General features: G+C 49.6%; 1 protein-coding gene across 6 annotated transcripts in view; it reads left to right on the top strand.

Moving 5' to 3' along the window:
- meis2a (Meis homeobox 2a) overlaps nucleotides 1-22,419 on the top strand; it is an 85,517-nt gene that overhangs the window by 48,482 nt on the left and 14,616 nt on the right. For all 6 annotated transcript variants that reach the window (XM_084675355.1, XM_084675354.1, XM_084675356.1 and 3 more), the window contains one exon: nucleotides 9,319-9,395. In XM_084675355.1, coding sequence (XP_084531481.1) covers nucleotides 9,319-9,395 — 77 coding nt within the window. The remainder of the gene's footprint in view (nucleotides 1-9,318; nucleotides 9,396-22,419) is intronic.

Raw genomic sequence — 22,419 nt, 5'->3', positions numbered from 1 at the left:
TAAGCGGTAAGCTGAGCTAGCTGATGGTCATCCTCCCAGGGGGCTCCTGGGTGGCTGCCAGCTTCCTGCCTGCTTTGTCAGTGGATAAAGCCCCTAACAAACGAGAGCGCTGTAGATAGGCTGGGCCGACGGGGTCAGGGGTCAGGCCGGCCCCAGGCCAGGATTCAGCCCAGGAGCACTACGGGGAGAAGGGGGTTTGGGGGGGGGGGGGGGGGGTTGGGGGAATGCACTTAAGACAGGTCTGACGCTATTAGCCGGGCATTAAAAGCCCCAGTCGGCTCGATCTATCCTCTCCTCTCTCTATGGTGCTTCCTAAGTTCTCCCAGCTCCCCCTCACATCTCACCTCCGGGTTTTCCAACCTCTGATGAAGCCTCAGAACCTGAGCGCATGTGTCTGTCCACAGCTCTGTTCTCCGGCGAGGCCCCAGGGCTTGAGGCCTGACAGGAGATGTCTCCTCCACCTTCACTCCACCACTCCTTCACCCCCCCCCCCGTATGAAAGGAGTGGTCGGAACGTGCGCGTTTTTGTTTAAAGGCAGAGATAGCGTTCTCCGTGGAGGAACAGACGCAACAGGTACGGACGGGCGATGACGGATCAAGGCTGTCCTTTGTTCCCCAGTCCTGCCTTCCTGTGAGGGACACGTGATCTGAGCTGAGTCACCTAACATGTGTACGGTTACTCACGGCTGCTGGCTCTCTTGAACATGAACATACAGCCAGGTATTGAGTTTAGAGCCTTCGCCATTGGGAGGGTGACGAACACACACACACACACACAGGCACACACCCACACACACCAGCTGTGTTCTGTCCATTCAGAGGAAAGATGTGACATGGTTGACTTGAACACATTTAGCGTCATTAGCAAACAGGAAGTGATCCCTGCAGCTGTTTTTGCGGGGGCTCTCCTTTCCTCTCATCACCCACTGTAATGGACAAATGTTGCCCTCTGTGTTTTTCCCTTCGATTTTTGACCCGAAAAACAGAAATTGACATTACAAACGTGCTGTAATATCTCCAAATAGGCTTGACATTCCTCCGCAGCCCTCTGGCCTTCTTGTTTGTCCTTTTCTAAGTGGTTCTGCTGTTGTGGTTGTGTCCTAAGGCTGGCTATTAGAACATACCGGCCTCTCTGGGTAATATGGAGGAGTGTTGGAGAGAGAGAGAGAGAGAGAGAGACACAGAGAGAGAGACACAGAGAGAGAGACACAGAGAGAGAGAGAGAGAGAGAGAGAGAGAGAGAGAGAGAGAGAGAGAGAGAGAGAGAGAGAGAGAGAGAGAAAAAAAGAAAGAAAGAAAGAAAGAAAGAAAGAAAGAAAGAAAGAAAGAAAAAAAGAGAGAGTCTGAGGGAGTACTTACACTCATTAAGTTAATACTCCAGTCAAAAGAGCGGTAGTCAAAAAGACAAATAAACCTGGACTGTTGCTTTTGAAGATCAATCCCCCTTCACTCTGGAACCAAGAAGTTAAACAATGTAAAGTGAGCACAATGGAGAGAGAGAGAAAGAGAGAGCACCTTTGGGAAACCCTGTATGTTAATGCTAAGCCTCTCTCACAACAGACTCAGTCAACAGACGAGGTGAAGTGCTCTCCTGGCTCAGTGTCGCCAGTCCCCAGTGAGCACACCCTCTTTCCCAGTAGGGGTGCCCAAATCCCTGTGCCTCTCCATGACCTCTTGGTTTCATAGTAAACACCCTCAAAAGACACGTTTAAAAAGGTCACCGGTGATATGGTATTTTCTGTGTTGAAATGGCAGCAAACGGCAACAGTGCTATTTTGTTTTCGTTTTAGCTCTTGGGTTTGGCTGTGGGGATTGGCTGGGCTAGGATCAGTTGAGCTGTTAGCATTCTAGCCTGTTAGTCTGCTAGCTGGTTGGCTTGCTAGCCTGCGAGCATACCTGCCTGTAAGAGCATTCATTGTTTTACAGTGTGTGCTCTTGTCATTTGAACTAGTGTTGGTGTTTATGCAGCAGTCCGTGCTCTCTCATGAGTCTGCCAAGGCTCTCAATGACTTCATGACAGGCTAGAGTGACAGGTGGTGGGGGGTGGGTCCCAGAGAGCCAGGGGGGTGAGCCTGTCCCTTTCACTGGCCCTGGGTTATTGTAGCAGGCCTCTAATGACCTGCTTATAGCCCCTAAAAGTCCCTCGCGAAGAATGTTGATGAGTGACCTCACAGCAGCACACAGCTAAAGGACCTTCCGTAAAGTCGGCATTTTAGGAACCGCAGAGAGTTCCTGCCGCTCTCCAAAAAAAGCGACGACAACGACGACAACAACAAAAAACGATTCGAGAAACGAGAGCACGGCGTTCGAATTAAACTGAAGATTCCTAAGTTCACCGCGCCATACGAAGAAGGAAAGAAAATGCACAGGCTTCTCAAAGGGCAACGCTAAGTGTGCCTGAGTGCTAACATGAGGCAAGCAGCACAGGACGGGGGAGCAGGGGCTGGTGCTCCTCCGAAATCCGGTTACCACAACAAAGACAAGAGCCTGGTCGAGAAAAAGAAGGCCAAATTCCTGCCCTCTAGGACCTGGCTCTGAGCTCCGGCAGGAAACTTTGAAAAGAGACGGAGGAGGAGGAGAAGGAGAGGAGAAGAGGCCAGACTGGCTGGTGTTGAGTGCGTGGACGATAGCCGCTGGGCCTGAGGAGTATGGAGGGAGGGAGAGAGAGAGAGAGAGAGAGAGAGAGAGAGAGAGAGAGAGAGAGAGAGAGAGAGAGAGAGAGAGAGAGAGAGAAAGAGAGAGAGAGAGAGTGAGAGAGAGAGAGAGAGAGAGAGAGAGAGAGAGAGAGAGTGAGAGAGAAAAAGAGAGAGAGAGAGAGAGAGCAGGCCCACTGTGTAAGGATGGGGGGGATCATATTCCTCCCCTTGAAAGCATAGGGGCGGTCGTGTGGTGGAAAGAGAAGCCATGAACTCGATCTGATGATTAAACAGGCACATCTCTATGGCTTCGGGCCACATCTGAGACCAGGTCCGGAAAACAACACACACATATGCTCACATACACTCGCAACACGTACACACATACACACCAGGTCCCCCAACCTTCACCTGAACTCTGTGTAGTACTTGGATCTGTGGCTCAGTTAGCTGTATATTGTTTCATTAATGCCTTATCTGTTGATAAGGCTTTTTTTTGTTTTATTATTGTTCATTCATTTACTCATAGTAAATATACAAGGCGTTCACCTTGCTCTCCTTTAAATTGGTCAATCAGTGAAGGCTACAGTATTACCCATGGGCCATGGCTCCTCTGCGTGCATTGGGACTGTGTGGGAGTGATTGCTTTTTAGCCTTGTGGACATTTACCATCAACAGTGAGGCTTACAGACTCTCCTGGGTCCAGCTCTGCCGCCCCCTCTCGCCTCACCCACTCCTCCCACACTTCCTCCCTCCCATCGCAGGGGCAACAGTTAGTATGGCGAGGAAACCTCTAGAACTTTTCTCCATCTCTAGTGAGAATACATGTACGGTCTGGAGCAGACAGGGCGGCTGGCAGGGGGCCAGGAATCATCTTGAGCAGGCCAGCCAGTGCATGTTGTGGGGGTCAGCGGTGGATGGAACAGCAACATTGGTGGTGGTGGTTGGTGGAGTTACTGAAGCTCTGCCAAGCAGCATGTCAGACAGAGACACAGGCATGAAGGCACAGAAGGCCCTAAACTCCTCAGTGGCTGCCAGGGCCCCCCCGACGGCTCTGGCACTGGGCTCTGTGAGTGTGAGATGAGAACTGTTTTACCTCAGAGGCTGGTCTGAGGGCCACCAGCGGAGGAGCACGCGGTGGAATTGGGAGAGCCTGTGGTTTTGATTGGAACAGAGGTTGTGGTCAGGAATGGTTGTGTGTCTGTGTGTGCAGTGCACAAGAGTTTTGTGCATGTACCCATGCGAGAGTATGTGTGTGTGTGTGTGTGTGTGTGTGTGTGTGTGCGTGTGTGTGTGTGTGGATAGGACATAGAGTTTGTTTGTGTGTGTGCGTGTGTTTGTCTATTTGAGGCAGTTGAACAGCAAGGTTGAGTCATGTGGCATTCTTGCCTGTTTTCTCCCTGTTGTCAGGAAGCAGCTTAGTCCCCAGGAAAATAAAACAAACATCACCACCCCAAAACCCCCACACACCCCCACCCCCACCTCCACCCACCTAAGAACACACACAAAGACACAGGCAGACAGAAGGCCAAAGGAACCTTGTCTTTAAGCAGAAGCAACACATAGTTTACGAACAGAAATGGCTCATTTACTAAAACCTTGTTGAAAATATGCTGTCAAGAAGAATATGAGGTTATCTTATAAAACCATGTACATTTTCCCCAAAATATTCAGTCAGTCCTACTGCTCTTCTCACATGGATTTTTTGATTGATGAGCGATCCAGCAATTTAAGAAAAAATGAATATTTTATGGAAGCTATTCTTGCTGCTAAAACCATCAAACGGTGCATAGTAATCAGTCACCATTCATGATTCATAACTTCACATAGTCAAATTGGATATATTTATGTCATATCTTTTGGATCTGGTAGAAATGCCTTTATGCATTCAATCTTATTGTCATTTGTCAGGGATGCCATAACTGTAATATTATTAACAATGGCATGTTTGTATCTCAAAAGTGCCAATCTTACTCTCAGTTCAATGCAGAATAAATATTAAAATGTCATGCCTATATTTGATGACTTTTATTTAGACAGTGAATATTATTATCCTTCAGTCACTTTGATTAAAAAACAAATATGATTGCAATATGTATATGAAATGATGCATTTGAATAATACATTGCAGCACATTGGGGAAAACACAATTGCAATAAAGGGAAAGCTATCAACACAAAAACGCCATACTGTCTAAAAGTATTTGGTACTTAAACGTTATTAAAGTTTTTAACCAACAAATTGTATTAAATACTGCATATGATGACTGGGAAATAAAGATGAAGGAGATGTTTATATTTTCTAAGAGGGCCAACAGAACAATAGATGGGACCCAAATCACACAAATCAACACTAGCAATTTCAGTCTGTTGCCATGGCAGTAGGGGTAAACAGCCAATGGCCTCTTATTTCCTGGGAGTCATTAGCATGGAATGAGTTCTCAGGACATGGTGACCCTGTGGCCTGGCTCTATAACTCATGTCACACCCTGATGATGTCATTCATCAACGGGACCTGCAGTGGCTGAGGATGGAAGGGGTGGGAGGTGGGGGGCATTGAGATGTACCAAGAGGTTGAGGGGGGGTTCCATGAAGTGGTCAGAGCTGGGGGGGAGTGCAGGGGGAGGTGGTGAATCAAATGTGTAGCAGACACACTGTAGATAAGCATGCGTGGGATGGTGTTCTTCTTGCTGAGCAGTGTAAGGGGAAAGAGCTGGTCTTGCAGGTTGAGGGGCAGGGTTGTGGCTGGGGAGGGTGGGAGGCGGGATGGGGGGTGGGCTGTTGTAAGGAAGGAACTGTGATGATGGAGCTAGCTCAGCTTGTAACATTCGCCAACCACAGGACTCATTACATCGAACACTGTGAGAGTGCACAGAGCCCATCACACCCTGTAATTTAGCCAACAGAGCTGTGAGACACACACACACACACACACACACAAATGCGCTCCCAACCTCTCTGTCTGGCATATAACATGATCCACTTCAGCATGTCTCCATCATGAGAATGTGTGTCTGTGTGTGTCGTGTGTGTGTGTGTTTGAGTCTGAGGATGTGCATCTGCGGCTAAGATTGTAGGAATTAGATGAGTGTCGTAGTGGGATAGGACACGCTTGGGCCATTAACGGCCTTCCACGTAATTAACAGAACTGTTTCGATCGGAAGCCAGGGCTGGCCTGCGCAATAAAAGACACCGCACAGCTCTGCCTCTAATTATTTATAGACTGGACTGCTGTACATTTTGCGGTCAGTCCCTCTATGCAGGATATTGGTCTCTGTGTTTGTAACCGACGGTATTGATTCCAGTCGAAGCTCGTCTGGAGATTATCAATAAGGTCTTTGATCTGGCCGTCTGTGTTGGGGTTTCCTTCATTAAGTCGTCGTGTCACAGAGCGTCACAATGTGGACATGTCCAGGAAGGAGACACACATGCCACTCAACAGCATATACATTATAAATTGTATGTGTGTGAATATATATATATATATATATATATATATATATATTTATTAAAACAGTATACTGTATATACACACGCTGTTTTACATCCATATTTTGTTCTTTCCTCAACATTTATATCAGCACATCAGATTTTCCCCCAACGTTGGTGATTTTAATGTTGTATAGTTTTTTACTGAAGCAATTAACGTTAAGAGGTTACTCAGAGGTCTAAATAGCCCTTCTCCAATTTCACGGCTGCTGCAGCTCTGTAACCACTAGCCCACCGTGCTGGCCTACTTCTCAGCCTGCTGTGCGTGCGTGTGCGTGCGTGTGTGGGTGTGTGTTTGTGTTTGTGTGCTCTGCACCCCAGCCTATATCCCCACTCACCCAACCGACTAGCAACCACACGCTCCATTTTGTGTGACTGAGAACTAGAACCCTAGAACTGTCACCACGTAAACTGTGGGTGGCCTGCAGTCATAAAAAGTAGGGATGGGGGGGGAGAGGGGTGAGAAAAGAGAGGGAGAGTGTGAGAGATAAAGAGGAGAGGGGAAGGGAAAGGAGTGCGAGAGTACATTAAGACAGAAACAGGGACTTGTTTACCCCTGTCCGTGTGTGTGGCTAAAAGCGTGTTTTTGTGCATCTACGTGATTGTTTCATGTGTGTATGTCTACATGCATGGATGTGTGTGTGCACGTGTGCCTATGTGGATATGTGTGTGTGCTCCCTCAGAATGGAAGGGGCAAAGGGACTGAGGGAAGGCTGAGTGAAATAGGATTTTCAGTGTTGTGTCTTTGCGGTCAAGCTAAATCTCCTTACTCAGGTCTTTCTGACCAGCGGGGGCGAGTGTGTGTATATGTGTGTGTGGATGTGTGTACACAAGATGTGTGGGAGGAGAGGGGGGCTTTAACATTGCCACTCTCCTTGATGAGACATCTTTCTTGTTTGTTCAATCCATTCATTATGTGGTGCTGCCGGTGAAGGCCGGCTCGCCGTGGGCCTGGCGTATTTATCACCGCCGTCCCCTCCCTCCGCGCCTCGCTCCCTCCGCGCCTGCCTCGCTCCCTGGCCCGGCCCGGCTGACAGTAGGCGATTGATGAGTGGGTCTGGAGCAGAGTGGACGAGGAGGAAGCCTCGGCACAATGGAAATGACCCGCTCTCTTTTCCCTGTCTGGGCTGCTGCTCTCCTCTTGCCTGACCTCCACTCCAGATCAGCTGATGTCTGTCTGTGTGTGTGTGTGTTGATTGTAGCCGAGGTCATAGTTAATGTGAAAGTACCAAGGGAACAAAGAGTGGAGGAAGAAGTAGAAGAAGAGGATGGAATGAGTGGAGGAGGAGTGGAGGGAGGGAGGAGGAGGAGGAGTCCTCCTCTTATTACATGTTGTTATCTCGGGGTGAAAGGAAAATAACAAACACACGCTTGCCTGAATGTAGGCGAGGGCAGAAGTACACACACACACACACACACAGAAAAAAGCCTCATCCGCCCCAGCCAAAGAAATGTCATCACCTAGTAATAAAAAAAATGTATTTCTATGTAAGCATTATCATCTTTCTTTGTTAATGATTTTAGCATATTAAAAGAGACGACATGCACATGTAGAAATCAGATTAGTCCTCCTTGTGAGCCACAGCTCATTATTTGACCAATCTCTGCCCTTGTTTGCTATTAATTGAGCACATTCCTCCCATGTTTTTTTTTTCTTTCCTTCTATGCTATAATTAAAATGACTACTCTGAGACAGGCGGCTACCTGAAGAAAAGGTTTTCTTGGCTGTGCAGATAGGGAGCCCCTCGCTCTCAAGCTGGAAAGTCGCACACGCTTCTTGAGCCACAGTTATCCTTTCAAGTTACGTTCACATTCAATTGAACAGAGCTGGATGGACGTTGTTTGTGATTTGGATGTCGTGTTGGCCTGTCTTGTGAGAGACCAGGGGAAAGATAGGCAAGGTTGACTGAGGGAGAGCTAGAGAGAGGGGCGTGGGGAGGAAGGGAGAGTGTGTGGGGGTGGGGGGTGGGCTGGCGTGCGTCAACGAATTCCGAAACCGAAAATGTTGAGGATTAGAGTGTCAACTTTAAACCTTCCATCCATGTGTTGTGCTTATGCGTACCATATGCATTGTCTGTTGCATGGGTCTGTCTGTGTGCATGTGTATGTGTTTGCGTCTGCGTGTGTGCGTGCCAGCGAGCGTGCGTGCGTGCGTGTACGCGAGCGCCGAGCGTTTGAATGAAGCGCCGAGCATCTCGTCTGTGGCGTTTGCGTGCGCTCCGTCTCCTAATCTGGCCCTTAAAGACATCTGTCACCAGCGATCACTGTTGTTTTGTCACGGCTCCCTGGCAGGGGTGAGGGGGGGGGAGGACGAGGGAGGAGGAGAGGGAGGAAGATAGGAAGAGAGAGCGGGGAGAAAGAGGGAGAGAGGGGGGAGGAAGTGAGGTGGAGAAAAGGGGGGGGGGGGGGGGGCACTGCCCAAGGTCTGCCATTGCTGTCAGGCACCAGCTCTCTAGATTGAAGTTGACACACATAGTATCACTGAAGCTCAGCTCGCGGAATAGCATTTTCAGTTGGCGGCAAGGAGTCATTTCCTAGAGCAGTGTTCTTTCTAAGCTGGGCTGTGTTTCGCTGCTGTCTATTAAACACACACCCGGCTACACGGTTTCTCCTTCAGACCGTCAAGGAAAGAGAAACGTGTTCAATGCAAATCATCACCCACTCGTTCTGCATCCTGGTATTATGAAAGGAATCTTACACTCTGGAGAGTGAAGGGAGACGATCTGTTTGTTTGTGCCTGGTGTGTGTGTGTGTGTGTGTGTGTGTGTGTGCGTGTGTGTGGGCAGGGATGAGGAGGGGGGTGATCACAGTTGACAGTTTTGACAAACTTGTTTGGCCACCTCTTGCAGGTCTGCACTGACTTGTGTGTGTCTGTGTGTGTGCACGTCTGGGTGTGCACGTGCGTGGGTGGACACGTGTTTTCTTTGCATGTCTTTGCTGAGAAGGGGCGGGGTTGGGTTGGGGTCAACAGAAGGTGCAGGCTTCGGTTACACAATACAGCCAGTACATGTCTCCCAGCCACATCCACCTCAACTGCTGATGTAGCACTACCTGTGCAGTACCTGTAACATGCCTCACTACTGTCAGTCAGTGCCACTCCACTCACACAAGGGTTCACCAACATGAACATGGACTCGTATGTAAAGTTGTTGGGCAAAGGAAACTCATGTGTGTATGTGTGTTCTCTTCTCCAGCACCCATACCCATCTGAAGAGCAGAAGAAGCAATTAGCCCAGGATACAGGCCTCACCATCTTACAAGTAAACAACTGGTGAGTCAAGTCCCCTATCTATCCACCACCAGCATCACTCTGTCTTTCATTTTCAAAAGCCTTCGCCTCCCTCTCTCCCTTTGTGTGCCAGCACAGGCCACTAATACTCCTAAAGTGTGAAAACCGTTTATGTACAGACACCCCCTCCCCTCCGCATACACAGCTAGTTGTATCAGGATGTTAAGGTGTTATCAGCAAAGTGTTTAGCCCTGAGTCACTGGTCCCTACTGTTTGATACACATGTATTCACTTTGATAGTTTTCAAGGGAAAAAAAAATGGTTGATCACAAAGAAGCTCCCTGCCTACCTCACACACCAAACGCACCACACACACGCACACACACCACACACATCTACCACACACACACACAGCCTCCCCCTCCCTATGTTACACATACTATATGGTGGATTAAGGTTTCGTTGGCCTGGCCAGCAGTCCTCTTTGTAGACAGCTTAGCACATAACTGGGGGTGGTGGATTAAAGAAAATGATCTCAGAGGCAAAGAAATGATACAGGAATTACTTATCAAAATACTAGCCCTGGTTTTATCGAGGGCTTAATTTTGTTCAGTACATTCTGGGGGTGATGTTCAGATTAATTGAAGTGACAGCTTCCTTTCACTATTCCGGGAAGGTATTTGCACGGATTTCAGGTCTTACACAAACTTAATTACATGGAACCCCATTTTATCATTCTAATTCCATGTAGCGAAGGTTCTATTTACAAATGAGAAGTCTCTCTCCTTTTATACGCAGCTTTCCTTAATATATTTATCAAAGCGGGTTCATTTACAAAGTGCTCTATCTGTTGGGTACAGGCAGGCCGACATTAACCAAGCTTTTAGGTTTATCAGACTCACAGGCTGACAAGCCACCCGAGGGTCAATTGATTTTTTGGTTCCGTGATTCATTTTTTCCCCTCTTTTTTCTCTTTCTGTCTCTCTCCCCTCACAATAAAAAACATGCCTGGAGAATTAGACTGGTTTGTCTGCCTTATCTGTCAGGCAATTTTCTTCTTCTTCTCCTCTCCCTCTTTCTCTCTCTCTTTCCACCCCACCCCCCGCCCCTCTCTCTCTCTTCCTTTTTTTCTCTCCCTTCTTTAGCCAGGGGAAGTCAAGCTACTTAAATTGGCCACAGGAACCGCTGTTATCTGCCTTTAATGCACCCTACAGTGTGGATAGCATTTCAATTACACCAGTAACCAAAGATTAGCCCCCGCTTGCCTGTTTCATGCCTCGCGCCGGCGTCTCGGGATGCCACGCACCTTACCTACAGGAGCAGAAAATTGAGTTGCCTTGCCTGTGACATGGTGATTAATGCAGAAATAGTCTACTAACCTGAAAGAACGGAGAGAGAGTGAGAGCGAGAGCGAGAGCGAGAGCGAGAGAGAGAGAGAGAGAGAGAGAGAGAGAGAGAGAGAGAGAGAGAGAGAGAGAGAGAGAGAGAGAGAGAGAGAGGCATGGGGCATGAAGAGAGACAGACAGAGGAAGACAGAGAGAGAATCTTTGGGTTGTGGCCATGAAATCCAAGCCTAGCCCTGAAATGGATCAGATCCCTTCTTAGAGAGACTGAGAAACCATCCCAGTGGGATGCATCCTTATAGACACACACACACACGGAGCCAGAAGCCGTGGCCTGAGCATTACTGTTACACTAGCGCGAACAAAAACACAACAGGAATCTGTTTTCACAAATAAAGTCATTAGAGGGGCTTAAGGCATGTCTCTGCTGCATTTTGGGATGGGGAGGGGGGGGGGGTCGCTTGGCAGCAGCGCGTTATTGGGTGTCTCACAGCGCGGGGAAAGACAAGACCCAGACAGGATGCTCCAAGTTTAGTTTTTAGTTTTGTTTTATTAACCAAGTGGGACACAGGGACAGTTACAGTTAACTGTCTCTTTGTGTTGCGTGGCCCCTATCAGGACTTCTGAAACCCCCACCCTAGAGGTCATGGGATGGTCCAGTCCACCCAGGATACCACCCCGCCCCATGTATGACATTCCTGATGAAACCGAAAAAAAACAAGCGTCCTGAATTCCTGGCTGGCTGGCTGGCCGTGAGCATTGTGTGTCGCTTCCCTTTGATTGTGTGAGCTGCCAGGTTACCAGGCCGCCCCAGAGATAGACAGACGAAGGGAGAAGAGAGAGAGAGAGAGAGAGAGAGAGAGAGAGAGAGAGAGAGAGAGAGAGAGAGAGAGAGAGAGAGAGAGAGACAGAGAGAGAGAGAGAGAGGGAGAGAGAGAGGGAGAGAGAGAGAGAGAGAGAGAGAGAGAGAGGGGGAGAGAGAGAGAGAGAGAGAGAGAGAGAGAGAGGGAGAGAGAGAGATAGGGAGGGAGAGAGATAGGGAGGGAGAGAGAGAGAGAGAGAGAGAGAGAGAGAGAGAGAGAGAGAGAGAGAGAGGGAGAGAGAGAGAGAGAGAGAGAGAGGGGGAGAGAGAGAGAGAGAGAGAGAGAGAGAGAGAGAGAGAGAGAGAGAGAGAGAGAGAGAGGGAGAGAGAGAGATAGGGAGGGAGAGAGAGAGAGAGAGATAGGGAGGGAGAGAGAGAGAGAGAGATAGGGAGGGAGAAAGAGAGAGAGAGGGACGAGCGTCTGTCTTCAGTTTCCAGGCCGCTCCCTCGGGGGAGGATGTGCTGAATCAGAGCTTTGTCCGCCGCCGTGGCCCCCGCCCGGGGAGGGCACAAGGGCGCTCTGTACGAGTGTCAATGGACGGCACATCTCCCTCTCTCCCGTGTCGCCCTGCCAACGCTGCCCCGCCAACACCCTCACCTTGTACCCCCGCCGCCTCCGTTGCACACTCACCTGTACCTTAGCTGTGCCTGGAAGGAAACTTGTGTGTGAGTGTGTGTGTGTTAGCTACAGGAGCATGCTCCCTCACCTGCAAACGCCCACGGTCCATTAGCTCAGGGCTGCTAATACGGAACAAAGGACAGGACAGGGTAAAGTACACACAGGCACTCTCACTGGCGAGGAAGGGAAAGGCCGGGTGTTGGAGGAGGAATTCATTGTTCCTCAAATAGTGGCCAAGTGTGTGTGTTTGCGTGCGTGCGTGCGTACTGTATCTACACTATCGCGGGAGGCCATTAGTTCAGCGTTAGTTAGCGTTGTGTTTGCTCGGCTTAAGCAGTGGCAGTTGGCGCTGACGGAATGGAGGAGTGGTCCGAGAGCATGGCGCCATTCGCTCCAGATTGTCAGTGGAGGTGAGGGTCATGTCTGGAGGTGGAGGAGGAGAAAGGGGAGGGGGGGGGGAGAGCGGCTCAAAGAGATGCTTCTCAGGAAGGCGTCGAGATGGAGGTTCGAAGAGAGAGCCTGGCGAGGGAGAAGGATTCAGCCGGGGAGATATTCCCCGCAGCAGCACCAGGAGCAGTGTGTTATTCTATCAGTCTGGGATCAATGGGGCCTGACCGGATCTGTTCATGTCTCAGCATTAGACCCAGCACGACATGGCCCTGCTCCATTGCCACACACACACACACAGACACACACAGAGGGTTATTACGCACCCGGGAGAGATGAGTGCGATGACAGACGAGGGGAGAGAGACACAGCGTCTAAAAAAGAGGAAGGAAATCGTCCCCTCATTATTCCCTCATCTCCCAGGCAGTAAGAGAGAGAGACTGAGAGAGACTGAGAGAGAGAGAGAGAGAGAGAGAGAGAGACATCAGTTCTTGGCGTCTATAATGACTGACTGCCATAGCACTGGAGCACTAATAACAATAAAGAGGGCACTGAGCCACACTCTATTTTTACCTCCCCGCCTCCTTTCCAGGGCTTGGAGGGAAACACACACACACACACAGGCACACACACAGCGAGGCACTAATTAGCAGTGGAGAGGAATACAATGAGTGAGTTATTAAGACACGGGGGCGGATCCTGGACAACCTTTGCCCCCGACAGGAGCACAGGTCATGTGATAAGAGAGGGATATCCGCCAAGTGACGGCGCCAACCACCTCATGCCCGCTGCCGAGATGAAATAGATCCAATCCTCGCCGCAGACAGGCGAGGTGAGGCCAGGGTTTTTTTCCTTCCAGGGATGGCGTACTCCCCAACACCCCTCCTCTGAAGTCCAAAGTACCCAGTCAAAGTATCACCCCATCGAGTCCATTGTGATGTCACGGGGATGACCGATGCCTTTTTATCTCTTTTTTTTTTCTTTCACCGCTGAGTCAGAATTGGTGAGGTGGTGGTGGGGGGGAGAGGGGGGGGTCTGTACCTCCCCAGTCTCTTGTTTCCTCTGCCTGCCGCATCATGTCTCGCTCACCAAACACCTCATCGCCATCGTCACAGCAAGCCCCTCTTCCTCCCCCTCCGCCCTCCAATTTGTCCTCCCCTCTCGCTCTCCCACCCCTCCGCCCCACTCTCCCTCTCTCTCTCCCTCTCCCTCTCTCTCTCCCTCTCTCTCTCTCTCTCTCTCTCTCTCTCCTCTCTCTCTCTCTCTCTCTCTCCCTCACCCTCTCTCTTTCTCTCTTTCCCCAGAGCTGGAGCCAGATTAGAAGACACACGCGCAGGGTTTAGTCTGTGGTGTGAAGTTGGGACATTGAAGTTGGGAAGTTGAGTGTCTGAGCTACAGAAAAGGCTTTGTTAGTTGTTTCTTACTGCTTCTACCCCTCCACCCCCCACCACCCCCACATACACACACAAGCCCCAACACACACACACATGCTCACACATACACACACATACACACACAACACCACCCGTTCTGTCTCAGAGCACAACGAGACACTTAGAAACTGGGCTTTTATGATTTTTTGCATGATTTTTTATGACCCTCGGGCTTGGCATGCTCACCCGTTATGAAATGCAAAATAATAACTAATATTTTCCAAATGTAATGTAAAAATCCAAAGTTGGCGCAACCACAACTTGTTTCTTTTATATCCTCTCAGTCATCAAAGTTATTTTTTATTTTTTTACAAAGAGGCATTTGAGTTCCTCTCCTCCTCCTTTCCTCGTTCTCTTTCTCACCCACCCACATCGGTGGGACAGTCGACTGAAGTAGTTGGTTATCCGTTTAACTTTGACCCAGATGGAAATGTCAGGCCTTATTTTGGCTTCGACCTGGGACTCCCAGTGGTGGCCATCTTGTGGCCCTGGCTTTCTAAATATACAGCTGGAGTGTAAAGAGTGTGTGTGTGTGTGTGTGTGTGGTGTGTGTGTGTGTGTGGTGTGTGTGTGTGTGTGTGTGTGCTTGCATGCCCATTTTTCTCATGTGTGTTTGTAAGGAAAGGGGGTGGTGGGATGGTGGGGGTGGTTCAGTGCATGTGAGTGCATGTGAGTGCATGTGAGTGCATGTGAGTGCATGTGTGTGTGTGTTAAGGGGAGCTAACCGGGCACTGCCAGAGCGGGCATCATGATCCCTCTCATTTAGGGACGGCTAATTGGCAGTTAATTAGCAGAATTGACTCTGTTGTTGGATCCCATGTGCCCCACGCCCCCCACCCCCCAACCCCCTCTACACTGAACACTCCTTTCATCTGCATGTTTACATGAGGCCGTGATTTCAAACTATTTTCATTTTTTAAGTTATTTTTTTGAATTTTGAAAAGAGGAAATTTAAATATTTGGAGAAACATATTTTGATTACTGCCCGATCAGAATCCCTTCCGGTATTATGTTTTATTTGTTTATCGTAAATGGATCTAATTGACGTAAATACACATAACTTCCATAAGCATCTGATTTATGTGTGTGCATGTTTTCGCCATGTGTGTGCGTGTGTTTCTGTGTGTGTGTGTGTGTACGTACGTTTGTGTGTTTAGTGAGATGAACACTTCTCCACTTACAGTAACTGGGCACAAGGGTAGGTTGAGTCACACAGTGGGTTGGGTGTCTGTTGCAGTCAAGGGGACAGTGAAGGGCATAGCCATACCCACCTCCATGTGAGAGGATGAAAAACAGGTGGTTCTGTAAGAACGCTGGCATCGCAGGCTGATCATGCAAAAACAAAGCCTTTTTTAGTTCTTTTCCCGTAACTCCATAACTAACTCAACCCTTTCCAGGAGCTGTGAAATTGTGAAATTCTCCCTGCAAAGGAGGCAGCCTGTAAGGAGAAGTAAAGCAGGCAATGAAGAGTAGAGAAAATGAGAGGAGGGAGGGAGGGGGGAGAGAGAGGGAGAGAGAGAAAGAGTGTGTGTGTGTGAGAGAGAGAGAGAAAAGGAGCGAGGGAGCAGAGGGGGGGTGTCTTTGTACTTCTCTCCTCCTTTTGGCTCTTTCATTCCTCAACGGCTTGGTTTTATTGGTGGGTCGTTTAATAACAAGGGCTCCGCGTTTGAAAATGAAGCAGAGCTGCGTTTTGCGTGGGCGAGTCTCCTTTTTTATTTTAAGATGGTAATTTCTGTTCAGGGGTGAGAGAGAGACGGAGAGAACGAGCGAACGGGAGGAGGAATCCGCTCGAGGAATGAAAGAAACACAGACAGAGAGCGAGGGAGTAAGAGAGAGAGAGAGTCAGAGACACACCAAAAGGGTAAGAGTGTGGGAGAGGCAGAAATCAAGGAGAACACAGGGAGGGGAAAGTAGGTTAATTTATTTCCTTTTGCAGGTAGAAAGTAAAAAAGGTATAAATAAAGGGGGAGAGAGAGAGAGAGAGAGAGAGAGAGAGAGAGAGAGAGAGAGAGAGAGAGAGAGTGAGAGAGAGAGAGAGAGAGAGAGAGAGAGAGAGAGAGAGAGAGAGAGAGAGAGAAAAGAGGAGGAAAAGTGGAGGAAGCTGTTTTCATAAATAAGCAGGCTAATGTGTAGGGGCAGCAAGAGTAAGCCTGGCAGAATCTCCCAGAGCCTCGGGCCATCTGTGAGCAGAATAGCAATTTTATTACTTTGTCATTAAACCAATTTCACAGCAGTATTGTTTGTTAATGAGCAGCAGCAAACGAGCAAAGATGTCACGTGCTGGAATAGCAGCAAGATTTGTGACCTCGCTCTCCTTCCTCTGTCTCTCCCTCATTCTTATTCTCCTGTTCTCCTCCCGGCTCCCTCTTTTCGGCACGTCTCCCATTTATCTCTCTCTCCCTCTCTCTCTCTCTCTCTCTCTCTCTCTCTCTCTCTCTCTCTCTCTCTCTCTCTCTCTCTCTTTCTCTCTCTCTCTCTCTGTGTCTCTCTCTCTCTCTTTCTCTCTGTAGTAGCACCTCGTTTTCTAAAGACCTCTCTCACTCTTTCGCTCTCCTTCACTCTTTCACTTTTGCTCTCTCTCTCTCCCTCTCTGTGTCCCTCTCTCACTCTCCCCATCTATCTCTTCCTCTCTCTTCCTCTCTCGAACTCTCTCTCTTATAAAGGTCCCAGGCCCATAAAAAGGGAAACTGCTTAAAGATAAAATGCAAAGTCTATACAGTCAAGTCAGTATTTATGATCAGGCCTGGTCCTCCTGAGCCCATTGGGAGCGATGCTGTCTCCATGCAGCTGGAAGCCAGAGGATACTGGCCTGTTATGGAGTACTAAAGTCCACTCTTCCCTGCCAATGTCAAGGAACCATTAGAACATACCTCTGAACATCTCCATGAGTCTGACTGAGATTGCAATGTTATGTTGTATATGTCAATTATTATAGTATTCCTCATTTAGTGTTTTTTTGCAGGTCTGGTTATGGTTTGCTGTGTGTGTGTGTGTGTGTGTCTGTATTTATTTAATGAGTGGATGTTTTGAGGCAAAACTAAATCAATTAAATAAAGAAAACAGATCAAGGAAGAGATTAGAGAAGGGCAGCTCATTGCTGACATAGCTACTGTGGACAAAGAATGAAACAGGTGGGGGACAAGGGGAGTGGCTGGAGTGTTGAGGAGTAAAGGTGACCAGGTGTAACAGACAGGCCCTGGCCCCGGGGTGTGTGTTTGTGTGTGTGTGTGGGGGGGGGGGAGGGGTTGCAAGCCCAAGAGGACAGGAGGCTCCTTTTCTGGCTGATCCCTTTAAACCTGGTGAACCCAGCCCAGGTATTCTCTCTCTGTCCAGACATGCTTTTCATTCTCTCTTTCTCTCTTCTTCTCTCTCTCTCTCTCTCTCTCTCTCTCTCTCTCTCTCTCTCTCTCTCTCTCTCTCTCTCTCTCTCTCTCTATTTCTCTCTCTCTCTTTCTCTCTCTCTCTCTCTCTCTGTCATTGTTACTCTCTTTCTTTTTATCTTTTTTTTCATGACCACACCCCACCACCAACCCTTATGTTGAAATGTTGTCATTTGTATATGTTTACTGTTCAGTGTGTGTGTGTGTGTCTGTGTGTGAATGACGTAGTAATGGATGAACTGCTTCCCTATACTGTAGCTGTGTAGTCCGGTCAGAAGCTGATAGCCCCCCCCATCACAGTGGACCCTGTGAGTCCAAACTGACTTTTGTTAGCGTGAGTCAGCTTCACCTGGGTCCAGCCTGTCACGGGTGAGGTAGAGGTCGGACCGGTGCCAAACCCAACGCACAAACCCTGAGTCCCCGAAGCTCGCTCAGCGGAAGAATAATCAAATCTAATTGGAACAGGGCCGAGGTTCTTAAAGCACTGGGTAATTAGGAGAGGTGGGAAATAAATGCTTGCACAGAAACCGCTCTCCCCCCCCACAACATATACACTGGCACCAACACACACACACCAGTTAGCTCCTCAATGAAGATATCAGAGAGCTGTAGGTATTTTGCGCAGCCAGGCCTAGAGAGAGAAAGAGAGAGAGAGACAGAGAGAGAGAGAGAGAGAGAGAGAGAGAGAGAGAGAGAGAGAGAGAGAAAGAGAGAGAGAGAATGGGATACAGAGAAAGAGAGAGAAGCACAATGAGCAGCCTATCAGAGTATAATCTAGGATTTCCTCCCAGCCAGCCTCATGAATATTTATCTCTCCTCATTACCCACTATGATGTTTCAATTGCGGCGACGCACTGAGCATGTGCAGGAGGCCTTCCCCCCGCGTGTAGAGATTGTAGTAGAGAACAAGTGAGGATGAGAGAAAAGATAGAAAGAGAGAGAGAGAGGGGGAGAGAGAGGTTGACTATGTTGTTCATACACCACTATGGAGAGGCTGCCCTGGCAGACCAGTTCCATCCACCACAGGCCATGTGGCATGTGACACAGAGTCACAGTGAGACACAGTCAGAAGTCTACACAGACAGTTGCTTAACATCTCCCCCCCTCAGGCTAGAAAGGCGGATGAAGAGAGGAAGGGTAAAGACAGAGAGAGTGAAAAGGGAGAGAGAGGGAGAACTACAGTCACTGGACACATCTCCCTTCTCTGCTCTGCTCCACAGAGTCAATACTGCCAATCCCCTCTCCCACCCATCCCCAGCACTAAGCTATTTATATCACTGGTCTGCCTCTGGGCTTTGATACCCCTAAACTGTGGTTTCTAAGTGTGTTTGTGTATGTGTATGTGTGTGTGTGTGTGTGGGTGTGTAACCGAGTGTGAGCGTGATTCAGACTCAAATTAATTATTGAAAGAGTCAGAGGAGAGCCCACAGTATTTGACTGATGACTCTCACAGCTGCAAGTATACACACACACACACACACGCACACATACACTACACTACACATACAAACACTCACACCACAATGTCAAGAGGACGATGATATCCTTGTTGGCTGTTCCTCAGTCACGTTAAACGCCCTTCCCCACAAGAGGGTGAGACAGTCAGTGAGAGAGAAGGAGAGATGCTCACACATGCCCTCCTTCTCAGAAAGTCTTCTTTAAGACCCTGAGAGCTCCAGCTTTAAGTCCCGGCATTAGGAGGGCTAGGCCATCTCTCTGACAGGTTTAGGTGTCCCTTTTTAATTGTGCAAACTGCCGTGCATTCTCCCTCCCTCCGAATTCATGCTCACTGGCGAGAGTACGAGGAAGAAAGTACAAAATGGGGGCACCCTTATACCCTCTTACCAGCTGTGGTTTCTGTTTCCTTCCAATGCATTGGAGATGTTGTGTGCGTGTGTGTGTTGTGCGTGTGTTGTGTGTGTGTTGTGTGTGTGGTTTGTTGCATAAGGAGTTCAGTCATAACCCCTCTCTACAGGCCCCTCTTGTTGGAGCAGCCTGAAGAGAGAGAGAGAGAGAGAGAGAGAGAGAGAGAGAGAGAGAGAGAGAGAGGAGAGAGAGAGAGAGAGAGAGAGAGAGAGAGAGAGAGAGAGAGAGAGAGAGAGAGAGAGAGAGAGAGAGAGAGAGAGAGAGAGAGAGAGAGAGAGAGAGAGAGAGAGAGAGAGAGAGAGAGAGAGAGAGAGAGAGAGAGAGAGAGAGGGAGGGAGGGAGGGAGGGAGAGAGAGAGAGAGAGAGAGAGAGAGAGAGAGAGAGAGAGAGAGCTGGGCCCATTATAGACTCACAACACAGGAGATGAAAAAATGAGACGTTTGATATCAAGCAAAGGAAACAGATTGGCCTTATTTCTTGCCGCAGACACTTGTGTTGCCTAGACGATGCCGTCGATTGACACTCAATTTTGTCGGAAATCTCGCGCTTGTGTCGCGTCATTATCGGTTTCCCCTGGTGATCCTCAGAGCGGCCCTGTTTGATATCTGACAATAAGGGGCGAGTCGGCGTGTCGCGGAATCTCTCACTCGATTACTGCGGAGAGAGAAGAAAAAGAGGTGAAGGATGAAAGGCGGAAAGGAGAGTGGAGCAGACAGACAGAGGAGAGAGAGAGAGAGGGAGAGAGAGAGAGAGAGAGAGACAGAGAGAGACAGAGAGAGAGAGAGAGAGAGAGAAAGACCAACATTTTGCTTGCTAGCGGTCTGAGATAAGAGGTGAGGGCACGGTGGAGAGATGGTCCCTGCCCTCCCCATGGAGGACCCCAGCGTGCATGGCATTGTGGGAGAAAAGGGAAAGCTGGGCGTTTGGGAGCGAGCCTATAGAGCAGAGAGAATGGGGCCGGGCGACCTCACTAGCACACCTACTCATTTATCCCTGCCTGCTGTGGAGGCTGGAGTAATGACAGTGCGGCACTCCCCTTCTCCCCTCATCCCTCCTCTCTCTCTCTCTCTCTCTCTCTCTCTCTCTCTCTCTCTCTCTCTCTCTCTCTCTCTCTAAGGAGGAGGAGTCTGATAATTAGGGTGTTTGGTTCAGATCCTCCTTCTCCGGTGTACTGAAGGGTCAGGGACCTGCGCGCACACACACACACACACACACTGCCAGACTCAAACGCTAAGAAAAAAGTCCTAACATCCGATTGTGTATAAATGTTTTCCTATTGCTGTGTAAGTGTGTGTGTATTAGTGTGTGTGTATGTGCCAAGTGTGCCCGGTGGGCTGTTTTACATTGGCCCTGCATGAGAGCAACGGCAGAACCCTCGGCGCGTCAGGAGACGGAGAGTTGACCTTCCAGCGCAGGAGACCTCTGTCATGCTGAGCGTGGCTCTTGACAGGGACCAATATTGACGTGCGCCAGTCGTTTTTCCAGCCACACTTCAAACAGTGGAGGAGCACAGCTGTTCTCTTCCCCCCCAGTGATGAGACAAGGCGGGGGGGGATACCTGTTGTGCACCTATGCTATGCACGTCCACAAAGGTGTTGTCTCTCGGGACGGAGAGCAAAAGAGGCAGAATGAGAAAGAAAAAGACAGAGGGGAGTTGCGGGGCAGGGGAGCGGAGGGGGGGGGGGGTGCTAACAAGGGTATGTGGACCAACTCTTTCCCTAATCCGCAAAACCCACCCCCCACCCCGCCAGTGATAATCAAAAATAATAGCCCAAGTAAAAACATTCCAGAGCAGAGGTGCCTGCCTGGAGAAGAAAGGGGGATTAATGAAGGGGAAAGATTAGGGTGCTGTCTGAGAGACAGAGAGAGAGAGAGAGAGAGAGAGAGAGAGAGAGAGAGAGAGAGAGAGAGACAGAGAGAGAGAGAGAGAGAGAGAGAGAGAGAGAGACAGAGAGAGAGAGAGAGAGAGAGAGAGAGAGAGAGAGAGAGAGAGAGAGAGAGAGAGAGAGAGAGAGAGAGACAGAGAGAGAGAGAGAGAGAGAGAGAGAGAGAGAAGAGAGAGAGAGAGAGAGAGAGAGAGAGAGAGAGAGAGAGAGAGAGAAGAGAGAGAGAGAGAGAGAGAGAGAGAGAGAGAGGTCCTCCCTTCCCCTTAACAGCGGGTGGAGAACTGGTAGAGCTAGTGCAGGTTAGCCGCGCAGTTGCTACAATAAGGCCTCTTTCATACAGGTGTGTTGACGCCTGGGGCAGGAAAGAAGGCAGGCAGGCTTGGCTGGGCTCCAGTCAAATCACCCGGGCCGATTTAAACAATGACTATCGTATCTCTTAAAAAGAAGAGGAGAAGGTGAGGCCTCAGAAGAAGAGGATGCCTGAGAGCCCTGCCAGACCAAGAAAGCCCCCCACTGCTGTTGTCAGAGCTTGTTGATGTTGCAGAGTCAAATCTGGAAAGTGAGATTTCAATTTTTTCCCCTCTCTCTCTCCTTTAGATTCTGTGGTGTGGTTTAGTTTAGTGCCTTAGGACAGAAAGGAGGAGACCAGGGCAGAGCAGCGGAAGGAAGGAGAGGATAGAGGAGAGGAGAGGAGAGGAGGGGAGGGAGGGGAGGGGAGAAGAGGGGAGAGGAGAAGAGAAGAGAGGAGGGGAGAGGAAGAGAAGAGATGAGGGGAGAGGAGATGAGAGGAGGGGAGAGGAGAGGAGGGGAGAGGAGAGGAAGGAAACAAAGTGGTGCTGTGGGAAGCAGCAGCTGCTGTGTGCAGGATCAAAGGGGCGACAAGCGTGGTGTTTCTGCTCCGGCCCCGCGCTGCTCCGGAGGTGTCTGACGGACAGCGGGCAGCTGGACAACGCTCTCGTCTCTGTCTGACACCCCGGGGGGTGGGGATCAGGCTGCTGGACGGCAGGGCCTGGAGGTGATGTCCCCCGACCGGACGGCAGGGAGGGAGGGAGGGAGGACGGGTGAGTGGGGCTGGTGGGGGGAGGAGTGGAAAGGGATCTGAAGGACACTGTGGGTTTGTGCTTGGGCAGGTTGGTTTTTGAAGGGGCGGTGCAATAGCTTAGCGGATGTTCTAAGGGCAGGGGGGATTGGCGGGGAATCCCAAAAGATGGACCGTCACTGGGACACTTGTTGAGCAGCATACGTTGCTCCACAGACGCAGAAAGAACTGGACAGAGAGAAAGCTGGAGA

Source organism: Hypomesus nipponensis, chromosome 3, assembly GCF_054491055.1.
Source record: "Hypomesus nipponensis isolate SF chromosome 3, ASM5449105v1, whole genome shotgun sequence".
In the NCBI taxonomy this organism is placed as follows: Eukaryota; Metazoa; Chordata; class Actinopteri; order Osmeriformes; family Osmeridae; genus Hypomesus; species Hypomesus nipponensis.
This window is presented reverse-complemented; position numbering and strand designations above follow the sequence as displayed.